At 41.0% G+C, this 15,805-nt stretch overlaps 1 protein-coding gene across 4 annotated transcripts in view; it reads right to left on the bottom strand.

Moving 5' to 3' along the window:
- Positions 1–15,805, bottom strand: part of LOC114198079 (nucleoporin SEH1) — a 175,495-nt gene that overhangs the window by 46,267 nt on the left and 113,423 nt on the right. For all 4 annotated transcript variants that reach the window (XM_088019612.1, XM_028089353.2, XM_028089356.2 and 1 more), the window contains 10 exons: positions 13,131–14,049; positions 12,012–12,160; positions 10,320–10,550; positions 6,011–6,136; positions 5,674–5,817; positions 5,483–5,546; positions 4,919–5,058; positions 4,730–4,822; positions 4,053–4,171; positions 2,987–3,163 (listed from right to left, as the gene is read on the bottom strand). In XM_088019612.1, coding sequence (XP_087875738.1) covers positions 2,987–3,163; positions 4,053–4,171; positions 4,730–4,822; positions 4,919–5,058; positions 5,483–5,546; positions 5,674–5,817; positions 6,011–6,136; positions 10,320–10,550; positions 12,012–12,160; positions 13,131–14,049 — 2,162 coding nt within the window. The remainder of the gene's footprint in view (positions 1–2,986; positions 3,164–4,052; positions 4,172–4,729; positions 4,823–4,918; positions 5,059–5,482; positions 5,547–5,673; positions 5,818–6,010; positions 6,137–10,319; positions 10,551–12,011; positions 12,161–13,130; positions 14,050–15,805) is intronic.

Genomic DNA, 15,805 nt, shown 5'->3' with positions numbered 1-15,805 from the left:
AAAATGCAGACTTCAAAAATCCAAAAACATCAGAATGAAATACCACTTCATTTGGACCACTTTACCCTTAGAAAATATAATTTTAATTTATTATCATTTCTATCTATAACTGAGGCAAAACCCATTACTCAATGAGAACACTGCCCCCCCACACATTATATATGAATTTTTTCCTCTTTAGTCTAGAAGAGCTTACTTCAAATCTCCATTTTTAAGAAGCACCTTCTTCCACAAAGACAGGCAGAGAATAGGAAGTACCACATTGGAAGGGCACCTAGTAGGCACAAGCATCCCCCACCCTGTTTCTGAGTCCTCTCCCAGCATGCACTGGGTCACAGCCTCTGACTGTTTCATAGGACATTTCTAATGGACAGAAAATAGGAAGATCTCTTTATAAGCAGAGAGCACACCACTTTATCATAAACTTTGCTGCAACATCCTTACAAAGGAGTAGCACAAGACACCTGGGTGAGAAAAATAATCATTCTTTGCAGGACACTACCATGGAGGTAAGGGGACTACAGATGCACAAGTCCATAATTTAGCTAGGCAGGCACTGCACTGAATACTGTACATACATTAGCATGTGTCCTATGGATCTACTGCTTTCAACAAGCCCACTTTTAGTCATCACGTGGCGTAGCATCCAAGGACTAAGGTAGTGTCCTCACATGACTGGCAAGCTCCTCCAGGCTGAGTTAAGACACCTAACCAACTATAAACAGGGGACATGACAGCTCTTCAGGTCAATTCCCTGTGCTGGCATGGGGCTTACACTTACATCTGTTGGATTAGAAGGAGGTCCATGAATCTCTATGAGGAAGGGAAGTCAAGAAGTAAAGAAGGACAGCCTGAAGTCCCTTCACTCAGGAGAGGACCAGGGAAAAAAATGCCACTGACAAGTCCAGAAGTATGCACAAGACAGTGCGTCCATTTTCAACTTAACTAATGTAATTTCTTATTTAAAAAAAAAAAAGTTCAGCACACATTAATTTTGTTTCAGATGAGCTGTAAGATTTTAGGATGTTATGGCATCTGGAGCAGCTGGATTTTAAGAGCAGCCATTTCTACCATGTTAATCATTTGCTGCAAATTTTATCACAGGGCGGGGAATTCTGTCAGGAACAACACAAGGGTGATGATGACTCTTACTGAGCTCTCCTCTGCCTTTGATTAAAGGAAAGAGCAATAACAGAATAAGCTGTGTATCAACAGAGACACTCAGTAACTGATGCTTGCCAGAGTCTGCACTGTAATAATGACTATGGTTGCCAGGGCATACTGGAAAGTGATTTTCCTCTTCCTTTTACTTAGACATCAATGGCTGATCTGAACAGCTAAGTTATTTCAGCCGCCTTCCAGAGCACAGAACTTCAAGGTCTCAATCGCTATTTGTACATATATTGGAGCAGACCACAAATCAATGTTCCCAGGAAAAATATGGCATATAGACACTGTTCAGGTTCAACTGTATAGAGCTGGAAAAACCTATACAGGAATATGCTTTTGTTCAGCCCTTCCTTTCAATGTGTATTCCATCCCAACTGGCTGCAAAAAGCTTAACTAACAACACAGGAGCTACTAAAGAGGGCACAATACCTCAAACCCCCTGCCAGTCAAGATTTTTCAAAGGTCTAGCTGAGCAAATCTTTATTGAGAGCTGCTTAAAGCCCACCATTCTTCTAGGGGCCTAAGCTGTCTCAATCAAGCCACCACATGCTTCAGTACCCAGAAAACGCTGTTAGCTGAGTGTTCACATGTGATGCGTCCTGACTGGACTGAGCAACTCAAAGGGGGAGCATCCTGATAGGAGTATTTACTGTGAAGTTGTTTTACTTTGAGACTCACTATATTGTATGGATTTCTCTTTAAAAGGACGCTGGAAGAAACATCTTTCTTTCTGAAGTCTGTAGCAGGAACAGCTATTCTCTCTCACACAGTAATTGGTTTGTTCTTAACCTTTGAACACTGTGACTTGTTTCAGGATGATGGGGGAAGAGTCAGAACCAAGCACAAGACCCACATCAAGGCAAGGGTACAGGGTCTGCAGGTGAGCCTTTGGGCACTACCTTTATGGTGACCATGTCTCATTTTCCCACAGCAGTCAGCCCCTCAACTGTTTTTATGTTACTGTGTCTTTCTGAAAGCTGCTTTCAGAACAAGACAAGGTACATATGACTACATGGATGGTCAAGCAGATGTATGAACTCTATAAAGTAAGGAGGTTCAATGAGATCCTTTTTACACTGACAAAACTATAATTTTAAAGAAGTACCTATAGTACAGATTCAGCCAGAAGTTTCTTATCGCTCAAGTGCCATAGAAATGTATGGGTAAAACATTTAGGTCAAACTCAAAAATGCAAAATATGAAAGAGGAAACACTAAGGTTTCATAATTACTAGGTTATTAATTAGCATATTTGAGGTTGGTAAAAAAAATTTTAGCTATGTTGCTAAGCTTATGAAGGGAAAAATATTACCATACTATATACTATATGCCAATTTATTAACTCAGAGTTCATATTCAAAATGTATAATCAAAGTACACATAAAAATAAGGTTCGAGATGTAATTCACGTTAAACTATGACAGAACAGATCTGCTCTATTAAAGACTCCTTATACTCTTTAAAGAACAAAGTATTCACCAACTACTCTGTAAACTCCTTAAGCAGAATGCAAGGTGTCTGATTATTGTTTCTTCCCACCTTTCCACAGGGTTTTCCAGAGAAGGAACAAAGAAACTCTTAATTGCCTAAATTTGGTAATCAGCACAGAAAAGAGCCTAAGAAAATCTTAACTTATTTTTTTGGATTGCAGAGGTGAAAATATTAATTAAAAACATCCGAATTCACAATAGGAACATAAGACAGCTTTATTTCAACTCTGAAAACACTAACATGGTCCTAATTAACCACAGCAGAGACTAACACTAGGTGATCACAGCAGAATCTTCACGTTCAAAGGCTGCTACATGCATACCTACCGTGTTCTACCAAGAGGGACACCCCCCCAGGCCAGAAACTGCTTGTTGGACAACATCGATGGAGCAGCTAAGCAGCGAGAGCCAGGCATCAGAGGTTTGTTTCCTGAAGAAACTACTTCACCTTTTAACATCACTTCATACTGAGGTCCAAATGGCTGCACGAATATTTTTAAGATCCTAAGAAAGAAAGCCATCTGAGGTGAGTCTCCAGAATTCAGTTCTACTGGCATCTATTCCCCACAGGCTTCTTTTGACCCAAGAGACGGAACTGGGCACCGAGGATACAACGACATTCCCACCCTTAGAGCTTATATTACAAAGAATACACACAAGGAAAGAGACAGTCACAATACCATTGACATAACGAGAGAGGGGAAGTTCACGGGGCCACAGGAATCTTACCAACTACTATTTATGAGAAGTCTGGGAGGAGTTGAGAAAAGCTTCCTAGATGGAAGAGTTAACCCAGTAAAGTTGCGGGCACGTGTCCCAGGCACAAGGATTCACATCGGTGCAGGCCAGCTCTTGTCCGTAAGGTCACAGGAGCGGACTGAGCACACTAAAGCATTCTATAACCCAGGTGGAGGGCAGGCCATGTGTGTCTCAGGACAAAAGGCGTCTAAGCTCTGTTTACCAAGCAAGTTCAAATACTACTGACAACGGTGCTCTGACCACTTATGATTTGCACACCAAAATGTTACAAGCCTGGAGAAGGTGTGGGGGTGGGGGGGTGTGTGGGGAAGCATCTTAAACTTTAACAACAACTGGCAATGGCTTCCTTGGAGGGCGAGGAAAGGTTAATGAGAGACATCAAGATTGATTTTATTATTGCTTTTGTCAGAATATACCTGAAAATAGTAATTTCTTAATTTCTAGTCAGCTGGGTTTAAAGGAGAGTTTTAGTAAACAAAAAGAAGAAAATGTGAGACAAAAAGAGGTTAAACAGAGGTATATTATCTATTAGGTAAGATAAAACATGTACTCTATTATTCAAGCTGTGGACTGAAGCACACTGGCTATTTTGAGGGAAGAGTAAAACTTGTCATTATAAATAATTTTATATTACCTTTCCTCACAGGCTTGGGAGTCCTTTGGAGTAAATGTAACTATAACTTCGTGTTCCTCTCCAGGTTTAAGGAACAGATTCTCTGGATCCACTGAAAAGTGACTTCCTTGATCTGGGATCTAAATATTTATACAATTATAACTAAATGCCAACTTAGGCAAATACGGCTCTTACTCAATTAGTCTCATTTTTCATTTACTCTGATAGGTTATTTTTCCCTTCTGCCTTGTCTGTCACTGCCCCACCTGTCTTATTCTCTTGGAAAGGGTACTTCCTCTTCCATAACAAACTTCATCTCCCATCCCATGACATCCCATGACATCCCTGTCACTAATACCCTCCTGCTCACCCACACATCTCAGAAATAACGTCTGCATATGTGATCACTCTCCTCCAATTCCACCTATCCATAGGATAACACACACATTTTTCAGGAACTAATCTAGAACTTGCTTCTTACATATACAACATCAGAGGTCAAAGTTAAAGTAACCTACCACCTATTTCATACTAGTGTAACCCCCAGCTTTTAAAGCACTCACACAGGTTCTTCTGTTTGATCCCCATGGCACTCTGCCAAGGGAGGCAGCTGAGCAACCTTCAGCATGAGAGGAGATACTCAGAGTCTCACAGCCTGAGAAAATACTACGTCACAGCATTCTGACACAAATTCTTACCTTGATATCTAAGTAAACGTCAATATTCCCCGCATTTTTCAAAGGTAAGTGCTGCTTTGTTGAGGAAGCAATACTGGCAAACAAGTGCATAGTCTAGAGGATGGGGTAACACCGACATTTTAAATAATGTCACAGTTAGAATGAAATCAACCTGCACATACAATCGCGGCGCAGACAAGTTTAGGGTACCTGTAAGTCTTTCGGAGCATGTATCCTAGCTATTCCTGTTCTTGCTTGAAGACCAATACTTTTAATGACCGGGGTAGGGTGTGGGCTATCAACTTCTATATCGACTCTTGCCAAGAACTCTTCTGCTGAATCTAAAATCTCTGCAAAAGTTGATTCTTTTAGTTCAGAGACCAGAGAGTTATTTAATTCTAAATGCCTCAAGTGGTCCAACACTATACCCTCAGGGGTCACAAGAAATTCTAACCAATTTAAAGAATTCAAAGAGGAATAGAAATGAGTGGAGGGGAAAGGAGAAAAAGAAAGAAAACATCCAACTGGTAGATGTGATAAAATCAGTGAACAGAAAAGATCCCAAAAGGTTTTCAGTGGTACTCGCTGGGGTTACCCAAACATGGGTTTGACCCAAAACAGCATGCATGCTCTCTGCCCCATTTTAAAAACAACACAAAATATTTGACAAATTACTCAAAGTATTCACATTTACTGATGGAGGAAATATGCCTCAACTTTGTGGTTTATTTAGCTACAGAGTAAAGCGATTCCCAAAAAACATACGTATGATACCTGAAGAAGTAATCCGCTTCTTTGGACCATGGAAAAGAACCCAAATTATCAGAAATTCTGGATCCTGTAAAATAAAATAAAATAAAATAAATTTACACTAGCATTAAGATTTAAGTCTTAATGAAAGATAAGTCGTTTGGAAACCTACCTTCCTCTTTAATTCTAAGCAGTCCTTCAATCCCCCAGCTTACCTGCCCATCGTAACTGGCAGGCATCATGTGGTTGACCACAGAAGGAGCTGCCAGCTGAGCAATCACGTCGGCATATGGAGCTGCTTTCAAAGAAGCATGGACGGGTGCCTTGGAAAACGTGAAGCAGCGCCAGGCTATGGCATTCTGTTCAGAAATAGAAGAATCGATTTCAATAAAGCCAATAGTACAATGTTGGTGTGATGTTAAATTTGTTGACAGAATCCTTAACAAAAAAATGTACTTCCATAAGAAAAATTAATCAAGAATGATATTAGCAGTGTCTACAATTCCAAATCAACATGCTCTGTAAAGTTTCTTACTGTATGTTAGTACTTACAGCACTAATAACAAGTCTGATTGGCACAGCGGCATGAGTCCTGTTTATCAATTTTAATGGCAGAGCTTTCCAGCCACCGTAAGTCAAGTCGCCAAAATCAAGAACATCTTTCTTTTCTGTTTCTACCTAATTATGAAAGAAAAGACTGATTTCTAAAAAGCAATAAATCAACTAATACCACAGCTTATATTCATATCACTGCTCTTTACAGCCACAGTCAGCATTAAATGTAAATTTACCTAAGTTTCCCTAGATCCTTTACAACTGCTATTTTCTACAAAAATAAATGTTAAATTCTTTTTTTGAGGTAGTCTATGTATCCAAATATAAACTACAGAACAAAGCAATACATTTGTTGTTGCTACTCTGAAAAGACTGTTAGATCTTAAGACAAACTGACAATTTTATAAAATATATAAGCTTCCTTTCAGTGAGCTATGAGCTCTATTATTATACAATTTTAACATCAATTCCCGTCAAAATATATGTTGGCATTTTCATATTTAGTCCAAATTTCTTTTTTTTTTTTTTTAAAGATTTTATTTATTCATGAGACACAGAGATACAGAGAGAGAAAGCATGAGCAGGGAGAGAGGCAGAGGGAGAAGCAGGCTCCTCACTGAACAGGAGCCCGATATGGGGCTCGATCCCACGACCCTGGGATCATGACCTGAGCCGAAGGCAGACGCTTAACCATCTGAGCCACCCAGATGCCAAAACTGAAAATGTTTAAAATGATATCAAAATAGACATATCAAAAGTGTAAAATGAGTGCCTATCATGACAGATGACTTCTTTAAACACTGGAGAACAACCAAACACAGACCCCTCACACCCACACACGTAGAAATGTTGGATAATATTTAAAATATACATACATTTCTTTAGCCTGGTCAAATATAAAGGGAAATCAAAAACAGACTGGCAAATGGGAGCTGACTTCCATGGTGGTCCATGAAGGTCTGAGATCAACCCACTCCTAAGGTAGCTGAGCTTCAACATCCTCCTGAGAAGAGAATGTAGGACCCTGAGCTTGCTGTGGGCAGGGTGAGGCTGGAATGGAATTTGAACTCCCTGCATCAAGTGCAGAAATTCAAAGAAGTGCCCTTTTTATGAAAAGGGACCTGGAAAAATTCTTTTTACACGTCTGAGGCGGTAACAGGGAAGTTTGTCCAGAGATGGGTGGGTGTTAGAAGATCATCTGTAGGAAAGTAAAACCCCAGGGCTACACCACACTAGGCATGGGAGCTCCAAACTGAAAATCACTGAAACCTTTAGTGCCCCTAGCATTTATACAGAGTACTCTCCATGGACACTCTGAAAAACCAGGACACATGGGATTTCTATAGCAAAGAGCAGCCTCCATTGATGTTAACTCACATTTAAAAAATATAAATTATCAGGGACGCTTGGGTGGCTCAGTCGGTTAAGCGTCTGCCTTTGGCTCAGGTCATGACCCCAGGGTCCTGGGATCAAGTCCCACATTGGGCTCCCTGCTCAGCAAGCAGCCTGCTTCTCCCTCTGCCTGCAGCTCCCCCTGCTTGTGCTATCTCTGACAACTAAATAAATAAAATCTTTTATTTTTTTTTTAAAGATTTTATTTATTTATCCATGACAGAGAGAGAGAGAGAGAGAGAGAGAGGCAGAGGGAGAAGCAAGCTCCCAAGGAGCAGGGAGCCTGATGCGGGACTCGATCCCAGGACCCCGGGATCATGACCTGAGCCGAAGGCAGACGCTTAACGACTGAGCCACCCAGGCGCCCAATAAATAAAATCTTTTAAAAAATAAACAAATAAATAAAAATAAAAAATTTAAATTATCAATTCAAAAATTAGAAACCATATGAAGAAAGTAATCAGGAAGACCTAGCAAAACAAGCAGAAATCAGCACCTGAAGAACTAGAACAATCTGGATTAACTATAAAATAAGCACATTTTAGGGACGCTTGGGTGGCTCAGTCGGTTAAGCGTCTGCCTTAGGCTCAGGTCATGATCCCAGGATCCTGGGATCAAGCCCCATAATGGGCTCCTGGCTCAGCGAGGAGCCTGCTTCTCCCTCTCCCTCTGCCTCTCTCCCTGCTCATGCTCTCTCTCTCTGTCTCAGATGAATAAATAAAATCTTTAAAAAAAAAAAAAGTACATTTTAAATACAGATAATAGAGTCCGTGAAAAAGATAAAAATAGAAGATTCAAGAAACAATGGTGAGCCAAAAAAAAAAAAAGTACAAATAGCTTGATCAATCTGTTAAAGAAAGTTCAATGTTGGGGTTTTAAAATCATCTGGGACTAAAGTATTAGTCAAAGATATTACAGAAGGTAAAGATCAACACTATGACTGCAGCTTTTTGAGTTGTTTGGGCTAGAACAGAGCCCTTGACTAATTTTATACCCGAGTAACCAGTTTGAATAAAATGGGAAATAGAAATGTGTACTTCCAAACTAATACAAAAGAAGGATGAAAGAGAATTGTTACTTTATTTTTTTAATTTCTTTTTTTTTTTTTAAGATTTTATTTATTTATTTGACAGAGAGAGACACAGCGAGAGAGGGAACACAAGCAGGGGGAGTGGGAGAGGGAGAAGCAGACTTCCTGTGGAGCAGGGAGCCCGATGCGGGGCTCAATCCCAGGACCCTGGGATCGTGACCTGAGCCGAAGGCAGCTGCTTAACAACTGAGCCACCCAGGCATCCCAAGAATTGTTACTTTAAAAAGGAACGATTTCACTTAAAAGATAAAATGATCTTGAGTCTAAACGCACATAACAATAGAGCTCAGAATACCCAAGGCAAAAATCAATAGAAGAATTATAAGGAGAGAGACAAATCCACAAACACCTCTCAGAGGCCAAAACACTAAGCACACAGAAAGAGTAGTAATGATACAGAAGACTGACTGGAACCACATAGTAATAAATTAGAGTTAAAGGATACGTGAAATAATTCTGCACTCAAGAGAAAGAAGAGCCATTCTTTTCAAGCACACAAGAAACATTAACATAAATCGAATACATACTACACTATGGAATCTCTCACTCCTTCTCCCCCTCCCCAACCCATATTCTGAATCCAATGTGGGGGGTGCAATGCGGAGAGGCAGCTGAAGCATTTCCAACACGTTTGGAAATAATAAATGTACTTTAAGGGCACCTGGGTGGCTCAGTCAGTTAAGCATCCAACTCTTGGTTTGGGCTCAGGTTATGATCTCTGGGTCGTGAGATGAAGCCCCACATCAGGCTCCGCACTCAGCAGAGTCTACACCTGAGATTCTCTCCCTCTCCCTTCCCCCTCCCCCAACTCGTGCATGTGCTCTTTCTCTCTCTAAAAATAAAAATAAATAAAACCTCAAAAAAAAATCCCAAAGAAACTATAAATATACTTTAAAATGCATAACCATCCAATTTCCCCAAGAAACGACCCAAAGTTTCCCCTGGCCAGACTTAATACATAAACTTTTAACAATATGGATGAAATAGCTAACTGACTATATTCACTGGTCTCGGTACACATATATGTAGTATGTAATACAAGATTTCGAAAACCATATACATTTAGAAATATTGCTATTTCCACTTTCTATTTGAATCAACAGTTCAACAACTATTACTTGAGCCCCTACTATGTGCCAAGCACTATTCTGGAAGTGAACAAGAGACACCCACCCTGCCCCGCCAAACAGCTTACACGCTAGTGTAATGTGACGTGGTCACTGAATACTCATTCGTGTAACATAGGGCAGCTGTTCTTATTTTCCCTATATACATATACACAAGATTTCCCCTACCTAACCACTTACTGTATTGTTTCTTAAAGTGATATTTAAAAGGCTAATATGGGGCACCTGGCTGGCTCAGTTGGTGGAGCATGCAACTCTTGAACTCAGGGGTTGTGAGTCTGAGCCCCACACTGGGTATAGAGATTACTTAAATAAATAAATCTTTAAAAAAAAATAAAGAATTAAAAAATTTAAAAAGGCTAATATATAACATCCAAGGTTTACATACAGCACCAGGGATAAACACTGATCTAGTTATACTTCTTAGTTTCCTTTAAAATAAACAACCCAATATGTCTAGTGACTTCAGAACATCTCAAACTAACACCTACATCTAGCAAGTTTACCTGTGTTTCTGTAAAATAATAGAAATAATTTTAAATTCTAAAACACAAAGATATGAAGAATCAATGGTTAGCTTGAAAGTAACTCTGTGGCATATTTAACCACATATTCATTTTTCTCAAGTATTACTTCTAAGGTTAAACAGCCTTCATTCAAATGCCAGTCATGACAAAGACCTGCTTAAAGTAGTTACCTCAATCACAGGGGTCTCAGCAACAGCCGTGAGAATGACTCGGCTTGCCAAGGCTTCTGCCTGTGCTATGGTCTCAGCATCCGCTGAAAATGGCCAAGAAGCAACACTGAATATACATCTGAAAATCCCAGGATCGGATGGTATGAAAAGTACTTTTATCTCTTCTGTGGCATGAGGTCTTATGATGACTTTATTCTTGAAGACTAAACAAGGATATACTGAAAGATCCACCTTTAAAAAAAAAAAAGAAAAAGAAAAGCCACACATTTCGTTAAGAAATGGCTTCACAGGAAAATCAAGAATTAGGATCAACTAGTTTAAGATCCCTTTCTTCCTAAACTATCAAATCCAAAAATTTATTGCTCTTCCAAAATATCCAAGTCTTATAACTCATTATCTATAAAGTACAATTAGCCAAAATTATGAAGACTTACAAAGCTAAGTTGAGTATGTGTTTCTGGTCTGTTTTAAAGTAAACACAAGGGGCGACCGGGTGGCTCAGTCGTTAGGCGTCTGCCTTCGGCTCAGGTCATGATCCCAGGGTCCTGGGATCGAGCCCCACATCGGGCTCCCTGCTCCGCAGGAAGCCTGCTTCTCCCTCTCCCACTCCCCCTGCTTATGTTCCCTCTCTCACTGTGTCTCTCTCTGTCAAACAAATAAGTAAAATCTTTAAAAAAAAAAAAAAAGTAAACACAGCTATCTACTCTCTCACTTCCACTGAAAGAGCCCCTGGAAACAGCAGTACTCTGGCACCCCACACGTCATCCAGGACAGGTTTTTGCGGCTGTATAATCAGGGGGATTAGACTGACCTCCAAGTTCCTAGTCAGGCCTCCAAGTGCATGATTATGACTCACTTCAAACCCTCCCTCCTCACTGTACACAAGGGAATTCTTTTCTACTCCCATGTCCAGAGGCAACACTAGTTCCTAAACGCCCCTAAAAGGGCCTCCAAGCTCACCTCTCACCCTTAACGCTTTCCTCCAATCACATACTTTCCATCTAACCTCAGAATCAGAGAGGAAAGGCTAGGAAAAGGGAAGAGGGAGGGCAGACACAATCTTACTTTCCCGGGTAAATAAGGGTTATTACCAGGAGGTAAGAGGGAAAGTAAACTCATCCACCAACGCTCGTCGCAAGCAGCAGTGGTAAAACCAGAACATTCCAAGACAGGAGTTGCTGACCGTACTTCCCACCCTCCCTGCTCACTCATGTCCACATAGGTCATTGTAATCATGAAAGGAGATTTAGAATAGTGTACTTTAGCACCGCTACCTGATCATGTGAGAGACCCTTGCTGTAAGAGTTAATGTTAAAATTGTATTTCTAGATATTTAAAAAGATCATGTAAGAATGTGATCACATAAATTAGTCAAAAAGACTCCACATACTGAATGAAGGTATAGGTCCCAAGAGTAACTTTTCTGATAAATGACAGTAACTTATATTCAATCACATTTAACAAAACCAACAAATAGAGGAAATTGGAGCTTTCAGTACACTGGATGGACTACAACAAAAGGGGGGGGGCCAAGAGAAAGATACAATGTCATTTTCTCACGTACCATCGCAATGATTCTGTGGGAAGACTGGGGGGACAGACTCCCCTGTACAAAAGGAAGGACTAGAGAGAGATCCAGCATTAGTCACAATGCAATTTCTAAGCCAAAGGAGAAAGACACAGAAAGCTTACCTTTTCACCATTAATACTAACGGTGAGAACCCCAATGCTGACCTGTAGCCAGCGGTCAGTTGGATTAAGTACACTGAGGAAGGTCTGTGAAGCAATGCCAACACAGCAAGCATGAGGAAACTTCAATTCCTCAGGTACTCTTACCTTCCCTGGTAAAGATAAAGCATGGTCAAATGCAAGTTATATCAAACACCTGATTAAAAGCGCAACTGGGTAAATGGCAATTTTTATAGAAGACTACCTGTTGACACCCAAGAGCTATGGTATGAAGTGCCCTGGGTCTTAAGGAGTCCTTGACATTGTATAAGCCTCAGCACAGGCCAACAATGTTTTTCTGTTGTATCCAGCCCAGGAAGAACACATGCAATTGATCAAATCCACAATCTGCAGCTAATCGATTCTTCAATGTTACTGCCTGTTAGTAATCTCTTCCCTTTTTTCTACCACAAATATAAGCCACTACCTAACCGAATAAGAAACTTACAGAGGGCTCTAACTTTCAAGGTTTGCACATCTACCCAGAATTTTAATAAGGCTGATCTTTTCGCCATCCTTATGCAGTAACTTTGGAATTTCCTTGAGAAGAAAAAGAGGGTAGAGAAGAAGACAGCATGCCAGTGGTCATGTGCACTGTGTCAGGGAAAGCACAGCACCCAGCTCTGCTTAGAGTGGCCGTCTCTAGCAAAAGAATCCGGGGGCAGTTCAGCCACTGCAAACAAGGGTGGAAGGGTGCTGTCTCTCACAACTGTTATCCCCCAAGAGACTTCAAAAAGTGGAAGGAGACTCCTCCAGGGAGCCAATTCTAAACCGGGCGGTTCCTAGTTGATAGAATAATAGAAATCTAAGTGCAGAGTACAGGAGAGACAGGAAGACAAAGGCGTCGGGGAGTTTCACCTGCATACTTAGGTTTGTGTTTTTCTAAGGCCATGCCAGGGACCCTTGCACAGCAATATATTATGGTCTGTGTTCTCAATTTAGGACAAAGAACAAAATTAAGAATAAAATTCACACCAACCAGTATCTCCTTGAAACAAACTCGTTTTGTGTCTCGCTTGAGAAAACTCAATGTTTAAATAATAGCAAGCAACAATAAGCAATAACAGAGAAAAAGCATCTTACCAAATCCTGGTAGCATTCCTGAATCCCATGGTTCAATTCCACAATTTGTACCAACAGACTGCACAGGGAAAGGTTTTGCTGTACTTAGAAGATTCTGATTTAAGGCATTAGAATATGGGTTATAAAGGGAAGAGGGGCCCATCAATCCAGAGCCGGTATTTTGTCCTAGACAAATTCCCATGGCCACAGAGTTGTGAACGTGCTCTCCTGCGACAGCAGGATATGGACAGCTTCCCGAGAGTCCACAGACAGTGGCGCTGCCAGCATGGCACTGAGGCAAAGCAACATTTCCAGCCGAAGGTAGTGTTCCCAAATACTGCTGGGCAAAGGGGGCTGTGGTAAAAGAATGTTGAGTCCAGAGTGCAGGAACTGCGGTGGGCATGTTCTGCATCACAGGAGCAGAGCCACAAGACACAGTGCTGGGAAGAGGGGCGCCCTGGTTTTCCGGGGCCATCCGCTGAGGAATCTGGCCACTTACTGCACTGTCAGTAGTTAACGTAGCTTCAGAGGCTACTCTTTCACCTTTGTTCACAGACGCCTGGTGTGATCCAGGCCGGTGTGGCATCGCTGACACAACTGGGCGGGTGATGCCTGACTTGCTCAGTAGAGCCAGGCTGATCTGGTCCAATTCACTGGGGTGAGAGGTCAACCCTACTGCACCGGTTTCTGATAGGTCTCCACTCCTGGAGGAAAGATCTTTATTCAACCTAAAGTAAGGTTTTACATTTTCAGGTATGCTACTCAGAGAAGTCATTTCAGTCACATTGTCTGTATCTGAGTTTTTCTGATTATAGGATTGTGCTACTTTACTTCTACTTTGAAATGGACCTTTTTCTCTCAGTTTTTCCACAACCTGTTCCTCTGATGGAATTGGACTGGCTTGAGTAATTGTGGTGCTCAATTCACTGGTGACATCACTCTGTGTGTGACAAAAAATGTTAAATAATCCACAAACTATTATAATTCAAACCATGCTGATATAATCTCAAATAAAGAAGAGACCTACAAATTAACTCTCTGAACAAAAGGCCAACTTACTACAGCTGTGAAATGAAAGATTATAAGTTAGAAAGTGTTAAGTTACTGCTTCACAGAAATTATGAGGAGATTAGAGAGGAGCTATATACCAATTACATCTCTGACAAATTTACATAGACAAAGGACCAGCGACAAGTACTTTCGTTCAAATTTAAGGGACTGTTTTCCTGGAAGCTGTACAATAAAAATCTAAATAAATTAATAACACAGGCATGGGGGCTGAGCAAGCTTTCAAATGAAATTGACACAAGGTCAGGAAGAATCAACACAGCTAATAGGCTTTCCCATGCCGGTTGTTTGTTTATACTGCTGTTAGGCTTGAAGATGCTAATTTCTATGAGCACTAAGTCTTTTCCAATGTCTAAGATTATGTGGTTCTGTTTTCTTAGGTAAGAAGTAACAGCCCAGTCAATGTTCATATACTCATTTCATTATAAGGTATCACCTTAGGAGTGATGTCTACAGCTCTGCAGGGTGGACCAGATGGAATTTACATATAAGTTAAGATGCACTTAAACTGACTATTCTCTACACTTGGTTTGAAAATTTCTCTTAGACCAAATAGAAATAGACATTAATAAACAAAGACCAGGTTATTTACCAGACATCAACCAATCAATCCACAAAAATAAATAACAGCCAGTATGTATTCAGTGGTAACTTCTCGGTGCCAAGCCCTGTTCTCATGTCACTGTCCCTCCTTAGAGATGAAGAAACAAGCTTGCGGAAGTTACAGTCTATCTCAGAAAATAGCAGAGGATAGCCCATCTAACTCTACAACTCAGCCTGTAACCACTAGCTAAGAACAAAGAGACCCAACACTTACCAGCATCATCAAAAAGATGGCTTTTAATGATTTGTCCAACATGACACCATATATATAGTAACTTTAGTGGATATATTTAGTAAGGGCTTGGTGGAGGAGGACTATATTGAACACAACAGTCATATTCAGCTCATTAAAAAACCAAATACTGTCATATTCACAAAACACACACAAGTCTAGCTTCTCCCACATAAATCTCTCGGATCTACCTGCTTCTCTCCCACCCCCACTGCCACTACCTTAATCCAAGCCCAAACCATCTCTTGCCTGAGTACAGCAGCCTTATGTCAAATTCTCCTGGTTTTAATCTTGCCCCTGCTCAGTGCCTCCTCCACACTGCTAGTGCCACAAGCTTTTAAAACATCAACAAAGGGGGGTGGCCTGGGTGGCTCAGTCGTTAAGCGTCTGCCTTCGGCTCAGGTCATGATCCCAGGGTCCTGGGATCGAGTCCCATATCAGGCTCCCTGCTCGGCAGGAAGCCTGCTTCTCCCTCTTCCACTCCCCCTGCTTGTGTTCCTGCTCTCGTGCTCTCTGTCAAATAAATAAATAAAATCTTAAAAAAAAAAAAATCAACAAAGGGGCACCTGGGTGGCTCAGTGGGTTAAGCATCTGCCTTTGGCTCAGGTCCTGTCCCAGGGTTTCTAGGACAGAGCCCTGTGTCAGGCCCCCTGCTGAGTGGGAAGCCTGCTTCTCCCCTCCCTTTGTCCTGCCCCCCACCCCGGCTTGTGCGCTCACTTCTCTCTCAAATAAATAAATAAAATTCTTAAGAAAATAAAAATAAAAAAATAAAACATCAACATAGATCATGTCA

This window comes from Eumetopias jubatus, unplaced genomic scaffold (assembly GCF_037043125.1).
Source record: "Eumetopias jubatus isolate StellerSeaLion01/CBP00866 unplaced genomic scaffold, mEumJub1_p1.0 scaffold_16, whole genome shotgun sequence".
Taxonomy (NCBI): Eukaryota; Metazoa; Chordata; class Mammalia; order Carnivora; family Otariidae; genus Eumetopias; species Eumetopias jubatus.
The sequence above is the reverse complement of the archived record's forward strand: the minus strand, read 5'-3'. Positions and strand labels throughout refer to the sequence as shown.